This window comes from Diospyros lotus, unplaced genomic scaffold (assembly GCF_014633365.1).
Source record: "Diospyros lotus cultivar Yz01 unplaced genomic scaffold, ASM1463336v1 superscaf1, whole genome shotgun sequence".
NCBI lineage: Eukaryota > Viridiplantae > Streptophyta > Magnoliopsida > Ericales > Ebenaceae > Diospyros > Diospyros lotus.
Window position 1 is genome coordinate 1,301,895 of NW_026267104.1, and position 20,434 is coordinate 1,322,328.

The 20,434-nt window shown below is 34.0% G+C and overlaps 3 protein-coding genes across 8 annotated transcripts in view; all 3 read left to right on the plus strand.

Annotated features, from left to right (window-relative positions):
- The first annotated feature begins 1,125 nt into the window (after window positions 1-1,125).
- Window positions 1,126-5,378, plus strand: LOC127792838 (uncharacterized). Of its 3 annotated transcripts, none has more exons than XM_052323451.1 (6): window positions 1,126-1,239; window positions 1,328-1,490; window positions 2,067-2,160; window positions 2,902-3,101; window positions 4,795-4,904; window positions 5,233-5,371. In XM_052323451.1, exons 1-5 carry the CDS (start codon window positions 1,180-1,182, stop codon window positions 4,899-4,901), a joined length of 624 nt encoding a protein of 207 aa, XP_052179411.1. In that variant the 5' UTR covers window positions 1,126-1,179; the 3' UTR covers window positions 4,902-4,904; window positions 5,233-5,371. The 3 variants fall into 3 exon arrangements, with proteins under 3 accessions (XP_052179411.1, XP_052179410.1, XP_052179412.1); XM_052323450.1 differs by having other exon boundaries at window positions 4,795-4,931; window positions 5,233-5,351; XM_052323452.1 differs by lacking the exon at window positions 4,795-4,904 and having other exon boundaries at window positions 5,233-5,378.
- Window positions 5,379-7,723: 2,345 nt separating this feature from the next.
- LOC127792839 (small polypeptide DEVIL 4-like) lies at window positions 7,724-7,879 on the plus strand. Its single transcript, XM_052323454.1, has one exon. The coding sequence runs from the start codon at window positions 7,724-7,726 to the stop codon at window positions 7,877-7,879; it is 156 nt and encodes a 51-aa protein (XP_052179414.1).
- Window positions 7,880-9,728: 1,849 nt separating this feature from the next.
- Window positions 9,729-20,434, plus strand: part of LOC127793229 (histone deacetylase 15) — a 29,533-nt gene continuing 18,827 nt past the window's right edge. The window contains exons 1-11 of one of the 4 annotated variants that reach the window (XM_052324038.1): window positions 9,729-9,880; window positions 11,467-11,733; window positions 11,826-12,008; window positions 12,203-12,317; window positions 13,396-13,472; window positions 18,286-18,361; window positions 18,517-18,581; window positions 19,604-19,659; window positions 19,766-19,889; window positions 20,000-20,125; window positions 20,375-20,425. In XM_052324038.1, the coding sequence (XP_052179998.1) occupies window positions 11,494-11,733; window positions 11,826-12,008; window positions 12,203-12,317; window positions 13,396-13,472; window positions 18,286-18,361; window positions 18,517-18,581; window positions 19,604-19,659; window positions 19,766-19,889; window positions 20,000-20,125; window positions 20,375-20,425 (1,113 nt within the window). In that variant the 5' untranslated portion in view covers window positions 9,729-9,880; window positions 11,467-11,493. Of the gene's footprint in view, window positions 9,881-9,905; window positions 10,061-10,108; window positions 10,239-11,466; window positions 11,734-11,825; window positions 12,009-12,202; window positions 12,318-13,395; window positions 13,473-16,978; window positions 17,068-18,285; window positions 18,362-18,516; window positions 18,582-19,603; window positions 19,660-19,765; window positions 19,890-19,999; window positions 20,126-20,374; window positions 20,426-20,434 lie in introns of those variants that run through there. The other 3 variants (XM_052324040.1, XM_052324039.1, XM_052324041.1) reach the window with 3 other exon arrangements.

Sequence of the window (20,434 nt, forward strand, 5' to 3'; positions counted from 1 at the left end):
ACCTATAAAATATCAAACAATGAGCTCTATAAATTATTATTTTACTTATTTTGAGTGGTGTGGATTTTTGTGGATCTGCGTGGCGCCAATCCTATGGGCTATGGTTGAAACATAAATTAACTAAATAAATATTCCAAACCACACACCCAAATATATTTCTTGTTTTTAGATAAAATATAATTATTAATTGTTTCTTATTTTTAGTATTTATTCATTATCTAAAATTAATTTAAAATAAATATATTCATATTAATTTAATATATCGTGTGTCATATAATAATAATAATAATAATAATAATAATAATAATAATTTATAAAACTCACATATATATATAAATAAATAAATAAAACTTATAAAAATATATAATAAATTATATATTTTTTGTATATATATGTAAATTTTATAGATATTATTATTATATAAAATTTGATATGTTAAATCAATATAAACACGTTATATTTAAATTGATTTTACATATTAAATAAAATTACATTCAATTAAGTTAATTTAAACATAATTATTAAAATTAAAATTATTAAATAAAATTATAAATTTATAAAAATAATTTGATTATTTTTAAAATTAACCCTTGACTTATTTTGATAACTTGTACTATGTTTAAAATTTTTAATAATTTTTCTTTAACGTCTCATGTAAGTATAATCTTAATTATTATTATTTTAGATGGAGTGTTAAATAAATTATTATATTTTGACTTGAGAATTAAATTAATTATTATATTTTATGAAAATTCACATAAGTTGTTGTCCTTTCAAACTGGATGCCAAATTAAAATAGTCAAATAAATTATCTTATTTTTAAATTCATAATCACATTAATTATTATGATAGATGTTAATATGTTATATTAATATTTTTCAATAATTAATACTTTATACTTAATAAAAAAAAATTACACAGTCGCAAGCGCAAAAATATAGATTTGAAAAATTATAAACACTTGATTTAACCATTTTCAAAGTAAAATGACAAATTTAACATCAAATTTAAAAATATAATAATTAATTTGAGTATGGACCAAATTATAATAACTTATTTCACAATTCGCCCCCTTAATTTTGAAATTTATTAAAACAGTTCCATTCTCCACGCTTTCATTTATCATGTTTATTGCTTTCTTGATTCGAAACAGAGCGCGGGAAAATTGGGGCAGAGAAAATGGACAATTCAGGAGCGATTCTTTGTCAGATTTCTTCTCTGAAGGACATGCTTGATCAGGTTCCATCTCCTCCTCCATGCCTATACAAAATCTAGGGTTTTTGCGATGTTATTCCCGTCAATTCCGGGTTCGTTTGGTCTTTTGCAGGTGAACGAAGAAATCGAAGCGAGTATTCAGGTTACCAGAGAGATAGAATCCGAAATCGTCAAGTGTTCTGAGGCCGAGACCACTTTGAAAGCCAGAGAATCAGAGCTGACGAAGTTGGTTTACGAGTTGGACTTTGAGCTCGCCGGATTGATTGCAGTGGCTGGTAAAAGCATGCTTCCATTAATTCATTGTATCATCAAGGGTTTGAAAATTCAGCTCTGATGATTTTAGGCTCTTCTTGTTACCTTTTTCGATGCGTTTGGTTCTTACACTTAAAAGCTTTTTAGCTTGAGACATTGTACAATTTTCTAGAAAGTTCATATTCAAATGAAGTAAATGATTTGAATTGGTTAGCCCTGCTAGGTGGTAAACGAGATAAAAAATTCAATTGTAGTTGTTATAGCTATTTCGCGTGTACTCACTCCTATTAGCAATTGAAATCCTGCTCACTTTTACACCAAATTGAATCCTACCAATTGAAGAGCAATTGTGCTGACTGCATTTTATTTGAGGTATGCAATCATATGACAGTCCACTGCCCTGGTAATACTCTGCAAGTTGGACTTAGAAGTAGAATGTTAGCGAGCTGCTTATGAAAGCTTACCTTAATGCCCATGATGGTTCTGTGATGGCGAGTAAAATAATCTCAATGAATATTCTTCCCATGGTTGGTTTTGAATATCAGTTATTCTTTTTCCCTGATCTTCTTCTAATTCTCTTTTTTTCCCATTTTCTGCAGCTCATTCAAGAACCTCAGTGAAGCTCTTGGAGAAGGAGGTGTCTTTTTTAAAAATGAAACACAACGAGATCATCAAAAGAATGAACAACATGAGGTACTGCTGCAAATCCACACGAAACTCTATTATTTTAACTTGATAAAACAGAGATGATATCACCTCATCCTTCTCTGTCTCCCTCTATATAGACACATTTATTGTGGGTAGACTGGTGGCTTATATTACACTTCTGTACATGATTAAGTTGTTCAACTGGAAATTCAGATCTAGATTTTCACTTTCATTTATCCGCTGTATAATAAATATTTTCTGCACTTTGTACTTTAAAACATAAGATTTCTCATCTTTAATAATTTTCAAAGCTACCACTATACTTGGTCTGGTCTTATTAAAACCTTACCCTTATAATTTTAGATGTAATAAATTCTTCTTCTTTTTTTTTTTTTCCACATGCCAGTATGTTGTCAGCAGAGCTATATTGTTGATATGGGAAATTCTCTCCTACCTGTTTCATTGCCTGCAAACGTTTATAATGCAGTAGATTAGGCAAGACACATGGTTATGGCTCATACATCTAACCCATCCATACACTTAGCAAATTAGCAAGTCGTCATAGCAAATTGTTCAAAGAATCTACAGAAAAGTATTTAGCAGCCATCAAAACATCTAATACTATTCCCTTCACTGGAATTTAATAATCTGTTTCAAATATAATCTCCATAACGTGTGATATTTTCTCAAATTTGTGATGTTTCTCATAGAAGTAATACCAACACTTTGTTCTGTAAATTGTTTAGCTGATATCTGTGTGTAACTTACGGAACTGTTTCATCACAGGGATGATTTTACCACATCATGCCTAGATTTCCAGAGGACCATGGAAAACACGCGAACTGATGAACTTGAGGATTTATTGTCAGAAAAGGAGTTTCTTGAGAAGGAACTTCATCTTTTGAATGAGAAAAATAATGTGCTGCAGAACTCAATGTTGGCATTCATAGAGGAGATTCTTGAAGAACTTCATGGTTCCAATTCTGGTAATGTTGATTTGCTTATCATACAATTGGGGACTTATGAGTAAAAATCAGTGACCACAACCTAATTTTCTAATTTCATGTTGCTCATATTAACATGTCTGACAATTCCTTCCCTGCAATTGCATGCAATTTTTCATAAAGCCATTGCCTCCTCTTTCTAGTGCTAATCACTTATCTTGTTCCATTTCACAAGGACTCAATTTCTATTTATAAAATTTATATCATCTAGTTGTACCATTTCCTTTTTGTTGAAAGAAACATTTGAATTTTCCTTTGACAATTTCTTTTATTTGTATTTAAATATATATGGATATAGTTTAAAATGTATGAAGACTATGTGAATTCTATCCACCTATTTGGGCAAAATCCTGGAGAGACTATGCTTTGAAATAGTTTCTCAGTGAAGTTGTTTGACATAAGCAAGCAAAAAGCTAGTGCTAATGGAAAAAAACTTTATGAGCAACGAGAGCAGAGAGTTGCTCAGATTAGTTGTTAAATTACTGGACTTGTATAATTCACGGGTGACTTGACTGATAAGCAAAAGAATTTTCTTTCATTTTCTGTCTATTAAGTGTAGTCTCAAATTTTCAAGGTCTTTGAAGATTTTGACACTAAACTAAGGTTAGTTAAAGAGAAGTGACGGTGGATCTTGCAAATAATTAGTTTTCCTTTTCTAATGTTTAACACTGTGCAGATCTACCATTTCTCCTGTTCAAATATTAAACCCTAGGGAATTTGTCACAAAGTTTAGCCTATTACTATCCCTACTGTAGTTAATGTAGTTTATCTTTGCTAACCTAATTGAAGCTTGACTTGTGTTGATATGTTTACTCATGCATTTTTAGTTTTGGGTGCTTAAATGTTCACAAATCATAAGATTCGTGTATTGAACTTTCAAATAGATAAATATAGAGCCTTAATCTCACTATACGGGCCACATGAATTCTAACTTGCCAACCATTTCTATCTATGGCCTTATCCAAATAAACTACTTGAATGATTTGCGTAGGCAAAGTTCCTTGGATAAAATTTAATGGCATACATATTAGGCATGGAAGGGATATTATCACTATCTAGAGTTACATTTCTTCTATTTATTTATTTACTATTTTTATTATTTATTTATTTATTTATTTTTTTTTTTTGGAGGGGGGGAGGGGGTAGCACAGAAGAAAATCTTGTTCACGTAGGGTGCTGCAACTTCATATTTACATATGTTTGTGACTTGCACCAGCTCTACAATCATAGCATAAAGTGATGATAACCTTACAGAGGATATGGCCACAAATGGAGATGACTAGAGGCCTTGAATTCATGTCGCCAACTCACCCAGCAAGATTAAGGCTTGTGATTGTCGTCGTTGTCGTCATAAGACATGACCCTGTATCTATCATGCTAGTTTGCTCATTTATTTTTATTATTGTAAATTACATTTTGAAAGATATTGATGTTGCCCTATATTTGCTCAATTTAGTGGTTCTCAGGAAATATTTCAACAATTTTGTGATCTCTTGCCTTTTGTTGTGAGTCACAGCTTTGTATCTTCAGTTAGAGATCAGACAGATTGAGAATGAGAAATTGCTGGACATTAATGAGTTAAAGACCAAAATGCGTTCAACTATTCAATTCAACAATTATCAGTGTTAAAATTCTATACTAATCATTTGATCTCTTGCATTGTTGTGAAACACAGCTTTGCATGTTTTGTTAGAAAACAAAAAGATCGAGAATGAGAAATTGCTCAAGGACATTGATGAGTTGAAGACCACACTGCTTTCAACAATTTCAATTCTACAATAAGAGGTGGTTAAAAACCCCCAAGTTTCGATGGTTAGACTTTTACCTAAAGAGTAATTTCAAATTTTAGTCAGTTTTTTCATTTCTGAGAAACCATAGAAATTCATGCTTGCTTCTCAAGCTTTTACCACTACACCAGGCAATGCTATATATAATTGTGACTGATAAGAAAATTTAACATAAATGTAACATGGGTCCATACAAGATCAGAAAATTGTTGAAATACCTTAAGTTATTTTTCTTGTATACACGTTTGACATAAGGGTTCCAATTAATTGGCGATAAAATTAAAGGAGGCAGCTTAACACTTTTTCTTCTCTCTTTTTTTGTTCAGATATGCCTGACTTGACAGGAGGACAACTAGACAAGTGAAGGGATGAAAAGTTCTTGAATTATGCGAGAGAAATATATGGTTCCAGTTAACTTGGCTGAAAAGTGAACCCATCTTATCAGTTTTCTTTTTCTTTTTGCATTCAGATGTATGATTGACTTGATGGGGCAACAATTTTAGACAATTGAAGGGCTGGAAAGCTCCGTAGCAGTAATGCAGAGACCATAGACATGAAAAAGGTTATGATTTAACAAATAAAAGGACGTGGCTCTGTACCAAATTGTGAGCTAAGTTGTGTTCCAATCACAGAGTGACCGTATAAGTTTTGTGATTATCATGTGCACTTTGACCTACAAAGGCGGTACAGCTAAGACTTTCTCCAGTTATACATTGAAGGTACATTCAGCACAATTCTCGAAGAAGCTCAGCACAATTATCATAGGGCCTTTTGTCAATGATAGAGTATGTGGAACCCTGCACTGGATTTGTTCCTCCTGTTTTGATTTGATCAGCACAATTCTCGAAGAACTTTTCTGTTTACTATTTCCTTAAGGTTGCTTCTTGTAGGGAAAAACAAGAATTAACTGATGCATGAACGTGCCACTATGTGCACGAGCGGATCTGAAAATTTGATCTGAGCTGAGTTTTGAATATTTCAGATCAGCAAACTATGGGTGCTTTATTCAAATGGAAGGTGAGATTTTGACACCCTAAATCTAACATAAAATAGCAGAAAGATTATATAAGTGCCATGATGAAGATGAAGGGTTTTCAGTTAAGAGTTTTATTGATTTAGGAACTTACAGGAATATGAAAGTTATGTCTCTCTTTCTCTCTTTAATTTGAATTCGTAGGTTGGTAGGGTTAATTTTATTTTCCTCTCCTCTTTATCTTCATCTTTCTTAATCTTCTCTTATTCCTATATCATGCCTTCATCAACCCATGTGGTCATCCTACCAAATTTGGAATAATTCATGAATTTATTATGAGACCAGCTACTCGTTTTTGCTAGATGATTGGCTAGTAAGGAGCTAGAATACTTCCAACATTGGTTTTATCATTAAGTATGCTGTGTGATGTGCATCTGGAAGTTCATCTCTTGTGCTGTCAAGCGTACGTAGAATTGTATGTCCCATATTGAAAATTTTTGGACTTACGTAGTGAGAAAAGGAACCTTCCATTCCTGAAAGTGTGTTCCTCTTATTGTCCCTCATATAGTCCCTTTAGTTTGCAATTAGCATAGAAATAATAGGCACAAAATCTACAGGATTTGCATATTTGGCTATTTGAGACCAAAATCATGACTGGTCAATACTTGTGATAATCCTAGCTTTGATTGAGTCCTGAAGTTTCAAAATCACTTTTCAAGAAGTATCAGAAGGGGATAGAGGAATAGTTAACTTGGACTTTTGGCATTATGTTTGAGACAAGAACTGTGGTTCCAGTTAATTTCGGATAAGGAAAAGTAGTGTTGTCACTTCTTTTTGGTATTCTAATATGTTGATTCTGTAGGGCAAAAATTAGGCAAGTGAAAGGATGGAAAGCTACCTCGCAGCAGTGAAGAGGAAACACAAGTAGAGATGAGTAACTTTAGCAAATAAAAGAATGTGGCTGAGAAGCAAACCATGGACTAGGTTTGGTTGTCTTCCATGTCAAGGACAGTGCTCATGTATGTCTTACGAATTTCACGTGTACCTAGACCACCTTTGTACCCCACAGCTCGGACTTTTCTAATCGTCCATTGAAGTGCACTCAGAATGGGGCCTCCAGCTCATAATAGAATGAGATAATTCTCTTTATCAACTTAAAAAAAAGGATAAGATAATTTATTATCACGAGTATGAAATGATCCTGATTAGACTAGGTCAGGCACCGACTCTCTCTTTTCTATTTATTTATTTATTTATTTTTTTTGTGTGGTTGATAGCAAGCATCAATTCATATGTGAATGTGCTAGCTTGTGGCAGAAAAAAGAAAAGAAAAGAAAATCCAGCCAAGGCTCCTTTGTGGTTCTCCTGAAGCAGTCACTGCGAACTACTAAACTTGTAAGACTACACTCTTACATAATTGGTTAGTTTCCTTTTTGTTCATTCAATTTTCCTTTCTTTTAAGTTACATTTCTACAACGTTCATCAGCAATTTTCCAGTCTTGAAAATTTATTCTTGATATTTTTTTTTCTAAATTGTTTTGGGTTCTCATATCATGTTTAGTAACTGTTTATTCTAAGGCAATCAGAAAATTTGGAGGGCAAGTGGTGGGCCCAAAGTGAGGCAGGGAAACTTGTGTATCTCCTTTGATTTGCCCTATCTGGCTCTTCACTTCGCCCACCCTGGGCCACACGACCTATTGCTTTCCTTATAAGAATACTCACTTATCCCATCAAAATCATTGCCACATTTCTATGCACTCCCCAAACAAAACCCAAAAAGGTTGCCACACTTTTCTTTGATCACGCAACACAGCTTCTTTCCGGGGGGAGAAAAGGCAGCAGAAATGAACAGAATGGGGGGGATAAAGACCAGTGCTTCCATGGAAGGCTCTAAGGGAAGGCTCACATGCAAAGGCCTGGGAGAGCACCTCAAAGAGCAGAGAGTCAAGGTTTACATCATCAGAAGATGTATTGTCATGCTTCTCTGCTGGCATGATTGAATTTTTCTGCCGTTTCTATTCCCAAATCAGTTGTACATTACATGTCAAGTTTCTGAGGTTGTGCTTTGCCATTTCTTAGAGGTCATAACCCTTTTCATTCTGCATTCCATCCCAGAGTATTTTCTTTCCTAGGCTCAGAATTCTCTCTGCAGAAGATGCCAAGCAAGTTCTTCTCGAAGATCAATGAACTCAGACAATACTTTTGGTGATGGGGGCCTGAGATTGTATCTAACACGTGGAAGACGAGCGCTACGAAGACAAGAATGTTAGATAGATGTGATAAGGTTTGAGCAATTCTTTGGTGGAATGTGATTTAAGAAGATTTGGTTGTGGGGAAAAATCATAGATTGAGGAAAGAAAATGAAATGGAAGACATTTTTTCGATGTGATATAAATTACAATGATTTTGTTAAAAATATGGTAAGAGCAAGAATAATTAGTCATACAGAATTTGGGTAAATTTATATTTTTTTTCCTTATAATTTTAAGCTTTTAACAAAAAAATATAGGGATCAGATTGACTAAAAAATATTAATTTAAGAATGTAATTGAAATAATAATAAAAATTTAATAATTACACACAAAAAAATATTAAAATATAAGTACAAAATTAGGAGTTTTGCCCATAAAATTTATTTAACCAATGTTATGTGACCTTGAGAGTTGGACGTGTTAATGAATTTGAAATGGTGTTTAGTCCATCAGTACTTGCTAAATAAAGACAAAATTTGCAGGGTCGCGTAGGCTAGACGGCAATCCGGCTGGCAGCTCTGTTTGGTATTTTTGGGGATGTAGGAATTCTGTTGGCTTATTGCCTGCTGCGTGATGGCCCATTGGGCCTGTCTTTGAATGAAAGCGGGGCCCACGTTCGTCTGTTTTTTCGGCCCATGTTTGAACGGGACTTTGACTCGCTTGAGACCATCACCCTAAATTGGCAAAATGCCTTCCCTCCTTCTCCTCAGCCTTTGCATATTCTTTTTTTATTCATCCCCCCAAAAATAATTTTTTTACCGGCTTCTAAATAAAGGCTTTTTTGTTGTAATTTTTTACCCTAAAATGGCAATATGATTTTTTTGTTATAATTTTTTTTTCTCTTCATAAAGTAAAAAACTTGAGAGGTCCTCGATTATAGATAACATTTAATTCAAACCGTCTCATTTTTTTAAAAAATTTATAATTTGTCATGATCTTATTTAAAAATAATGACAAATTTATTATAAGTTAAAAGTTTCAATCTTAACCTATAGATATAGACGATTATATAGTTTTGTATGGGGATAGAATCGAATTTATAATTTCGTAGTATTTCAAACTCTTGAATACGTGTGATGGATTATTTGCATTATTTCTAAGAATTTTGTTAGAGTTAAAAGAGATAGAAATAAAATTTATATATATTGTTTTTAATCTTTTCCTTAATTTTTATGTGTAATATTTAAATTATACTTATTTTATGTTACAATATCAAGCATGAAGGCTATTTACACCAGCAAACATAAATTTGAAATTTTTTTATTTTTTTTGTTTTTATTTGATAATTCGAGAATTTTGAGGTTAAATTTATTTTAAATTATTTTTTTTGTAAAAAATATATATTATAAATTATTTTAATTATTAACGATCATGGACTGGGTTTAAGGTAATGAAAATACTATTTGGTTACTCATAATATTTGTAATGAGACTCGTGTATTAATATATTATATATTTATAATTAATAATAAAAAATATAATATATGGATACCACACAAAAAGACGTGGGACAACGGAGAAAAAGAAAGGGCGCAACCATAATTAAGAAGGGTGAAAGAAAGAAAATAACACCAAGACTTTGGGTGAAATTGTGAATATTGGGGAAATCGAGGGGCACCGGAGAAAATAACCCGTCTACTTTCAATCCGTTGCCCAGGTGGCTTCCTGGTCGCATCGACGTCACATACATTACAGCAATCTCAGTGTCGCCCAAATCTAGTTCGAGGTCGGCCCCATTCGATCCAATCGGGTGAGATTCTTGATTCTCCAGTCACGCTTCATTCTTGATTCTCTATTCACGCTTCATTGTTATCGTCGTCCTTCGATCCCCATTCCCGTTTCCATCTCCTTCATTATCACTGTTTCCTAGGGCTTATACAATGTGTATGCTGTGTAATGTTCGAGCTCGTAAATTCTGCTTGTCTATGGGGTGCGTGTCTGTATGGGTGTTCTACCGTCGATTCGAATGATGTAGGTGATTGTTATGCGTCTTGAGTGTACTGGTGGAGTTCGAATTTGCTATTAATCACTCGACGGAGTCTTTCACCAAACCCTACAATTTGATTCTGAGTTGAAAGGTTATTGGGATGTAATCGCGGTTTATTGGGGTTAGGATTTACTTCGAATTCTATTTTGAATCCCCGTCATATGTTGACAGTTGATACACCCAGATGAGCAAAACTTGTTCTGAGATTAAACCATTCATTTTGCTTAATATTTGTTATGTGGTTTCTTTCGGTCTTATCTGTTTTCCCAAATAAAATAATGTGTAATGTTTTTTTTCTTCTGGTCGATTTTGGAATTGCAAAATGAGTGGACAGAAGCTTGAAATATTGCAGCAATATTCCAGATTTACCACATTTTGAGATTCCAATTCTTTTTATCCTGTTCCGTATTCTTAGCAACAAAAGGGGATTTAATAACATGAAACCATAACATTCTTGGGTGTTTACTTGTGGAATACTTGTCTGTTACTATATAGGTGATTGTTTATTTGTACCCGTAAGATCTATGCCTGCCACAATTCTATGACTTGTCCTTTATTACTTATAACTGCCACTTGTTTATTTAGTACTTTCCTTAACAAGTTGTTATGCATACAAAGTTACTCATAAAAATATGGGTTTGGTTAGTCTGGCATTTGATGGAGAGTTACAAACTTAAGGAAAATGATAGCACTCTTAATTTTCTGACACACATGGATTTATAGATGGCCTTGCTGTATGTTATATTTCATTCTTTTAAATTACCTGTCTTGTATAGGACGTGTGTTTGCATCCCTGTTTCGGTATGCTTGTCCAAGGTTTTTTTGTGCTCTCTTCCTAGCCCATGCATATTCTATTGTCAGTGGGTTTGTGCTACTGATATTGACCGTATACAGTGCATGTTTTTCTGTTGCTCCCTCCCAAATTGCCATGCTTTGGTGCACAACCCTTAGCGCCCAAGAATAGATCAAACACCTCCTGATAGAATTCACCTGCAATAGATACTTATGTGGTGATATCTAACCAGTTATATGTCCATGTAGAGAGGATATATTCATTGATATTCCTGTTCTATATTATCATAATTTCTAGTTGATTAAACTACAATAGAAGTCTTTTCACTTTCATTTTGGCTGAGGTGGTTTGTGCACAATCTTTCCATGTTGCGTTATGGATGAATTGAGTTTACTGCTTGGCTGGATGTCTATTCATTTGTTTCTGTCTCTTTTATGCTTGTAGATTGTTTTTTCATCCCTTTCAATGTGCTTGCTTTTTGTCTTTTGACTTAGTTTTTAAGGCTTCCCATATTTGTGTCTGATGACTGGTCATAATTGAGGAATGATTCTTGCAGATAATTGCTCCATGCCCTGAATGCATCATGGTCTCAGAAACAGTTCCAATGAGTCGTTTTACAAATGGAGACGCTGAATACAATCTTCACAATTCAGGAGAGAAAAGTCCATGGCAAGGATATGATGGTAGAAATGGAAACATGGCTTCTGCTGGAACCAGTGATACTACTTGTCACGGTGTAACTCATGGGGAGGAAAGACTTCCAGGATCTGTCAGAGATACACCAGACAATATTAATGTGAACAGAGAAATATATTGTGCACCAGTATGTTGGCATAATACTAATTCAAAACTTCTAGCTCTGGCTGCGTCCTTAGTACTTGACACTGTTAACTTTGCATTCTATATTTATTGCAGAAAAAAGCTAGAGAGCATACCGAAATGACCTTCCAAGCTATGTACAATCAGGAATATGATTTTGATGATGATGATGATGATGATGATAGTGACTGGGAACCCTTAGAAAAACCTACAACAGTTGTAAAATGGTTTTGTGTCAATTGTACAATGGTTAACCTAGACGATTGTGTCCATTGCGATGTACGGTCACATTTAACTTCTTCTCCCTGCTCTGTTCTTAATATTTCAAATTTTTCCTTTGCTTTTTGTCTTTCCTCATTTGGCTGAATAATATATCTTCATTTATGAGTTGTCAATTCTCAACTCAATTTTCTGTTTGTTAATGGACATATGTGACAGTCCACAGTTAATACGAGGCCATCTCCTGTATGCAGATTTGTGGAGAACATAAAGAATCTGGAATACTTAGGCACGGATATTTTGCACCTCCTTTCCTAAAAGAATCGGGCCGTACGGAGGATGAGTCTGAAAAAATAGAAAGATGTAAAGGTAGTCGCTTGTAGTTGGCTGTTTTATTTGTTCGTACGACTCCTTCACTGAGACTAATGTGCAAAAACTTTTGTTGGAAAATATCTAGAGGATAATCTTGTTCGCTTGGCTAATGTGTAGGTTCCTTTCTGTAAATGAAGCTACCAATGTTGTTTCGTTGAGTAGTTGTTTATGTAATGGATGAAATCAGGGTAATTTATGTTTGCAACAAAATTGGCATTGCATCTTATTATTATTTTTTCCTCTTGTTTGATAAATAATGGCTTAAGCTTGATTTAATTGTGTTAAACATATTTCATCATTCCTTTCCTTGGAAAAATTTCTCATGAAATTGGATTTTCATTAATTTCTAACTGCAGAACTTAGAAAGCAATAATAATTTACTGAAATACCCATTTTTGTAGCTTTGACAAGGATCACATTTTGAAAAAAAAAAAAAATGCAGGGTATCATTCTTGCCAATAATTGATTGGTTACACACATCATTTGGTTGAATTTTTAGGCATTTGTAGCAATTTTATATTCATTAAACATTGAAGAATGCCTCTCTGCTAATTAGCACTTCCCTAAAAACAGTTAAAGAATCTAGCATTACCAATTTTATGAGTAAGCATCATACATGGTTTGATGGGGCAAATGAGATCTTGAAACAAAAAGGAATTGTAGGCTAGGAGAATCTCTTGTCGAAGCACTCAAAGCCTACTAAACGGGTTTGAAAATAAAATGATTTTAAGAAATTTGTTCCTATGTGATGATACTCATCGTAATTACATCAATAAATAATTAGAATCTGCTTTTAAATTTTTCCAAATTGTACACGATCATAAAACCTCTATAAGGTTGGATAAGTTGGCCTTATATATTTGAGACCTTTTTATTTTGCCTTTATAGATAAAATGCATAACGTTAAAGCACCAAGTAGTCTTGCTTATACTTTTGTTTTTACAAGATGTGGTTTTATTTCTCTTTTTTAAATAATAATGTATGAATACATATTATCTGTTAACTTTTTGAATATGGTAATCAAATGACACCATTTTTTCATAGCCATCGTACCATGTTTGATCTTATTTTGTAGATTCATCCTCACGAAATTTGGTGTCAGAAAATTCTACTGCAGTGGGATTTGACGAGAGAATGTTGCTTCACTCAGAAGTATGTGTTGTTTCCCATGTGTAATTTTTGGAATTTCTTTTGAATTGAACTTTCTTTTAGTGTATAGTGATTTACACGTGCACATGTATTTTGGTTACTTTGTTTTATAATTGATAAAACATTTTTGTTTTATGCAATGAGTGGGCTTGTCTATATGTGCCATTTGTTGTGGATAGAGGTCTAGCAGTGGTGCACAAGATATTGATATTTAAAGCTTATGAAGAAAAGATATTGATATTTAAATATGGTCTCCTTAGATGCTTAACCAAAATACATAATTTATTTATGAAAAGAGTCAAAAGGATCACTTCAATGTATTATATATGTATATTTATATATATTTTACATGGATGGCCAAAATTTGGATATAATGTGAGGTGAAAAATAATGGCCAATATCTTGGATTTGGGTGACACTTCATTTTCTTATTCTGCTTTTTTGAATGTAGACAGAAGGTTGAGCGTACTCTTTATAAGAATCTTGCAATATGCAATTGTTCAGGTGTTCATAGTTTCATTTTTTTCCCTCCTAGCATTGGACATAGATTTGCCCATTGTTGTTAGAATCTTACGATTTACGATTCAACTCGATTCATATAGAAATCGAGTCGAATTTATAGGGTGAATCTAAAATTCCTTAGAATCATACGATTCATTCGAATCGTACGATTCGACTCGATTCATATAGAAATTGAGTCGAATTTATAAGGTGAATCGAAAATCTCTTAGAATCAACTATGAATCGGACAAATCGACCGTGAATCACATGAATAGCACGATTCGTCCAATTTGTGCGACTTCATCTGCATGTGCGCTTTAATCAAATATTCGTTCGATTTGGTTATCTTTGAAAACAAAGAAGATGATGATGCTCTTGAACTTGAAGATGAAGATGATTGATAACTAGTGAAAATTATGGACAATGGAGTTTATTAGTAATCTTATAGTTGTAGGCTTTTTTTTTTTTTTCTAACTTGTTATTTTGAAAGTGGTTTGGTTTGGTGCAATTTCAATTTAAAGGCAACATGAATATACCTTTTCCTTTTGATATAATTTTAAACTTAGCAAATATATTTAGAAGTTTATTTATCTATTTATATTTAAAAGAATTGATCATGATGGGCACATTATTTATTTTCTATGGATATATATTATTTATAGTTGAAATTAAAAATGTGTACCGAATCTTACGATTGGATTCGATTCTCGATTCACGATTCATAAAATAAAGATTTCGATTCTCAATTCGAATCTCGATTTAACAATTATGGATTTGCCACAATTATCTTTTATTTGTTGTTTGGACGACTTGTTTCAAAGACAGATGACAAGCTCAATTATTCAAATGTATTAATGAAAAAACCTACCCAAAAGGCCTAACTGTGAATATATATATATATAAGAGGTGTATATATAAGCAACTTCTGTAAGGCTTTGTGTACTAGGTTGTGCTTATTTAAACACCATTCCTTTTCTTCTTCCAATCCTCAAGTAGGACAATAGTCTAGATATCTACTGTGCAATCATAAAGTTCTCCTTCGTTACCTACATTATCCAGGTCACAACCTCAGCAACATCCTCTTCCTTTTGTTTATCCTATGATCACTCATTCCAAATCTAAGCAACTTCTGGCCTCTTCACCTCATGCTCTGGTGAGTACTATAGAACCTAGCTTAGTTAGTGATGCTCTCTTGGATGCTAGGTGGGTTAAGGCTATGCAAGAAGAGTTGAATGCTTTGCAGCATAATGGTACATGGGAGTTTGATCCTTTTTCTCTTGATATGAATTTGGTTGGCTATCAGTGGGTGTTTCATGTTAAGTATAACCCAGATGGGTCAGTTTTGAAGTTTAAAGCTTGGTTAGTGGCTAAGGGTTTTCATCAAAATTCTGGTATAGACTATGCTGAAACATTCAATCCAGTGGTTAAGACATCTAGTATACATGTTCTCCTTTTATTAGTTGTGACTTTTCGTTGGGATAATCAACAAGTTGTGTATGTTGATGATATTCTTATCACCTATTAAGATTCTAAGACTCTTTAGTCCTTTATTCATGATTTGGACACTCATTTTGCTCTCAAAACTTTGGGTTCTCTGTGAATTATTTTTTGGGTTTTGAAGCCTATAGGGATGGCAAAGGTCTCTATCTTACTCAGTCCAAATATATTGTTGATTTGTTGAAAAAGGCTAGTATGCAAGACTGACAATATGGCAGTTAAAAGTATTGCTGAAAATCCTGTCTTTCACTCATGCTCCAAACATATTGTAATTGATGTTCATTTTGTTAGAGAGAAAATTGAAAATGGTGAGGTGGAGATTAGATATATGTCAGGAACCAGAGCTTGACTTGTGATTATCTTGAAGATAGAACCGAGAGAATAGGAGAAATAGGGAGAAATGGGGAAGGATCAGACAAAATGAGGGAGAATAATAGAGAGAGATGGAGAATTAGACAGGAAAATAGAGAGAGAGATAGGGAAATAGACAGAAGTTGAGGGAGAACAGAGAGAATTCAATAATCTTGATAAGTCATACATTGATATCCTCAGCCATGTGGGTTATGGCTGTATATATAAGCAGCCCACAATTCTATAGAGCAGTTACCACTACTCCACTGCTAGTAACTGCTCCTTAATTACTACGTAACCTCCTAAATCACTCCATAACTGAGAATAATCAGATAATAAAAGCAATAACTAACTATTTCTACAAAATAAGTAAAAATAGAAATAAACATAACAAGCTGGTCATGACAATATATTCCCGCACAATATCAAATAGCTGATATTCTCACCAAAGGTTTGCCTAGAGACAGGTTTCTCTTTTTATGTAATAGGCTTTGCCTAACATTGTCTCCTAATTGTGCTGTTCAAGATAAACTACAGTGGACTTCTAAGAAGGATGATTCAAGAATAATACTCTTGTGCACTCAACAAAAGACTCTCAGATCTGCACAAGTTCCAGAGTCTAATTTGACCGAATGTTGAGAGAAGTAGTTCTATTCGTCCTCTACATGCAGTTTTGTTAAATATAGTTACAGTTTAGTTAAGTTTGTTAGTTAGGATTTGTCCGCTTGTCTTTGTACAGCTGTCAAGGTTAGTTGTATCTCTAACAGAATCAGTTGAGCTCAGAATCATTTTCAGCAAATTTCAGTTTCAGTTTCAATTTCTTTGTTTTTCTTCATAGAAGCTCACTTTAAAGTCCCAAGTTTGGGCATCATTACAGTGATTAGGCATCTTCAGTCCTGTTGGCACGCCTTATGCAATCAATTTATACTGACATCTTTTTAGAATAACATGTGTACTAACAGAAGTTCCATATTTATTTATTTGCTTCACACAATAAAGTTATGCATGTGTGCTTACTTAGAATAGTATATTCATAATTTATGTATCTTAATATGTCATTTCCTCATCAAGTCTGCCCTATTTGTTGTGTGTTGTCTTACCTATATGTGTTCTAGTTAGGTGGAAAGATGTAATAACTGAGCTGAAAGCTTTGGACAAGATTTACTACTATCTCCATAAATGAGAAGGCCCAAGATATTCGCCAAACACAAGGGGAATGGAGGATCCCTCCACTTACAATGGCTTTGAGGTGCATCTAAATAGGCATGGGCAAATATTTTGCTGGATAATGTATAATTTAGAAATTATGATCTAAGATTAGCCTTCTCTACTTGGCATTGGACCCTTTCAGGAACATACTGTTAAAAATACATGATCGTAAAGCTTGCAAGTTTGCTTTCCTGATATGCTCCAAAATCAATTTGTGTTGTGCTTTGCTATTTTGTTGGAGTTTCACAAAGGGCATCCCCGGTATATGAGGCTCTTCACTTTGTGGGGATTGGGGGAAAGCCATCTTGTATGCAACCTTACCATTGCTTTGCGAAGAGGCTGGTCTATTTCCAAAACTTGAACCCATGACCCTCCAATCATTGGAAAGTTACCTTGATTGACCTTTTGACCTTCTCACTGAGTGTGTGTGGGCATGACCTGTGAAGCTTCTGATGCCTTCACGCTTTTGTGGTGTGAATCATGTTGTCCATAGTCAAAGCTTCAAATTTTTGATAGAAAGGCACTAAATCTTAATATTTTGTTTGAGTTTGGTATATAATGATGACATTGTAGCATGGCTTTGACACAGATTAAGAATACTACAATTTTAATATTGCAATTTTAGCATTGTCAGAAACTTTGAAAAATGTGGAAGAGTTACTATACCACCAGTCTTGTTATAATTCACTATCAATTGGATATGAAGGCAATGGAAATGGTGTCATCTTCATCCTGGTTGGTTTATGGTCCTCGACTTTAGTTCCAGCATAGCCTAAAAATGGAAAATCAATTTGGGGAGCAGGGTAGGATGTGGGGTGAAGATACTTAAGCACTGTGGAACATACAGTTAAAGCTCATGATACTATGGTGTATTATTGGTTTCTCGCCTATTATATGTTTTGAATATGTATTTATAACATATTTTTATAATTGGCCAGCAAGTTAACAGAGCTAGGGGCATACGTGCTATGCTTTATTTTTGTCATTAGTCTTTATTTAGCCTTTTACAATTAAATGTGTTCGAGAACAATGGGCATAATTCCCTAAGAATAATGCAGATAACTTGCAGTTACTGTAGTGATTATAGAAATGCCAGACAGATGTTAACTGCCACATGTTAACTTTTGTGGTGCAAATTTATTAATTTATTGCAGCTAATGGAACTGATATATGTGGTAATGCTAGTTATAATCCTCTCTAGAGCAATCTCTTATGGTGATTAAAACTGATACTTCCTTTCTTGTTTTTGTTTGAGTAGGTTCAAATGAAGTCACATCCACATCCAGAAAGACCAGATCGTCTTCGAGCTATAGCTGCTAGCCTTGCAACTGCTGGTTACTTTTGTTGCTTTACTTTTTTTTTTTCCCCCATAATTGTTTCCCATGTCTGGTTTGTGAGTTTGTTTGTACCTTATCTATTACTGGTTACAGCAAATTATAGTTTTTCATTATGTTCCCAAAAATATTGACAATCAATTTTGACCATGCAGGTCTATTTCCAGGACAATGCTTTCCAATAGCTGGAAGAGAAATTACAAAAGAGGAACTGCTTATGGTAGGCAATGGATACCATCTTGAAGAGTTGGAAGGGCTGAACTAAAATTTAATTGGATAATAGTGTTTCCTTGATGTTATAGATCAATCATCTGGCATAACTTTCAGGAAATAAGTCAGAACATAGAGGGAAGATGGCATCTAGACAGACTTTTCTTTTCTAGTTTATTAAATTATTTGCAGGTAAAATAGCTGCAATGCATATATGTGGATGCTTCCCAAAAGAGAGAATCTGCTTTGATGTTCTTCTCATAAGCATCTTCCCTGATGAACCACCACAGATATCAGTGATCACTTTAAATATAGTCTCATTTCAAAGATGTGATAGAAAAACCTTTGAGTCCCTGCCTTCTATTGAAGGAAAGCTAATTGGAAAATTGCTACACCAGGATCAGAGATGTTGATCCAGCAGCCACTTCTCACTTTTACAAACTCGTCACATCTCTTGCAATGCTATTTGATCCACCACATACCCATTTTTAGGGTGTAACCATCAAGTCTTTTTTTCCCCTAATTATGATCTACTTCAACGTCATACTATCCCAAATGCATCTGATTTATCCACATTGGTTTTTCTCCAGCTGTTGGTTACTTTCTGTCACTTCCAAATACCAACCTCCATGTGCCCTTGACTTTTTGGCAACTCGCATCCTTGCATCCTCCACCTCTTGCTCAGATATAAGAAATAAAAAATAAATAAAAATTGAAATGCTTTTGATTTCAACCCATCTTGAGTAGCTATGGATACTTGATAAAACTGAGATAGTTTTGCTCAATGATAGAGGAAAACTGGGTTTGACCCCATCCTTCTTGATTGAAATCCAGTGTTTTCTGACAATTGCACTTGAGCTTCTCTTGTATACTTATTCTATTTCCCCATTTTTTGTGATTATATCCCTAGATGGATTTATTGTTGCCTAAGTCTTTAAATGAGTGGTGGAACACTGATACAAATATTTATGTTGTGGGTTTTTAACCTAGTAAAAACGTTTGATTCCTGACTTTTTATTTTTGAGGTTGCAGGTACACTCTTTGGATCATATTGAATCAGTGGAGATCACTAGCCATTTTCTTTCTAGGTGTGTATGGGCTCTCTACATCTGTTTAGGAGAGCCTGGGTGCATGTGATTGTTGATTGGTTTTCTCAAGATTATTGTTTAGATTGATTAGTTTTGTTAAATACAGCTACTTCACTCCTGATACATATGCAAACGAGCATTCAGCACAAGCTGCTAGGCTTGCAGCTGGTTTGTGTGCTGATCTTACTAAAGCAATTTTGACTGGACGTGCAAAAAATGGGTTTGCTTTGGTAAGATAAACGCCAAGTCCTCTAGCATGTCTGGTAATAAAGCAACAAAAGCTGCCAGTTTATAGAATTATTTTTCTTTCCTCTATTTATCTGTCTTCTCTCTGTTTCAGGTCAGGCCTCCTGGGCACCATGCTGGTGTAAGACAGGCGATGGGATTCTGCCTTCATAATAATGCAGCAGTTGCCGCATTAGTAGCTGGGGCTGCTGGGGCCAAGAAAGTGCTAATTGTAGATTGGGTAATGCCAAGAACTTTATCTTTTCTCCTCTTACTTATTTTTTATCATAATTCACTGCCTTAGGTAATCAGTAACTTTTTTTTCTTTTTTAATTTATCAAAATGGGAATTAATGCATAAAATGAAATAATTAATGATGCCATATTTTAATCTTTTGTTCATTGTTTGAAAATTTCTTCCATAAATATTGAATGTGACACATGCAATTAGAATGCTTTCTAATTAATACATTGTTTTTTGGTCTCTGCAGGATGTGCATCACGGAAATGGCACACAAGAAATATTTGAAGGGTGCAAATGGGTGAATATA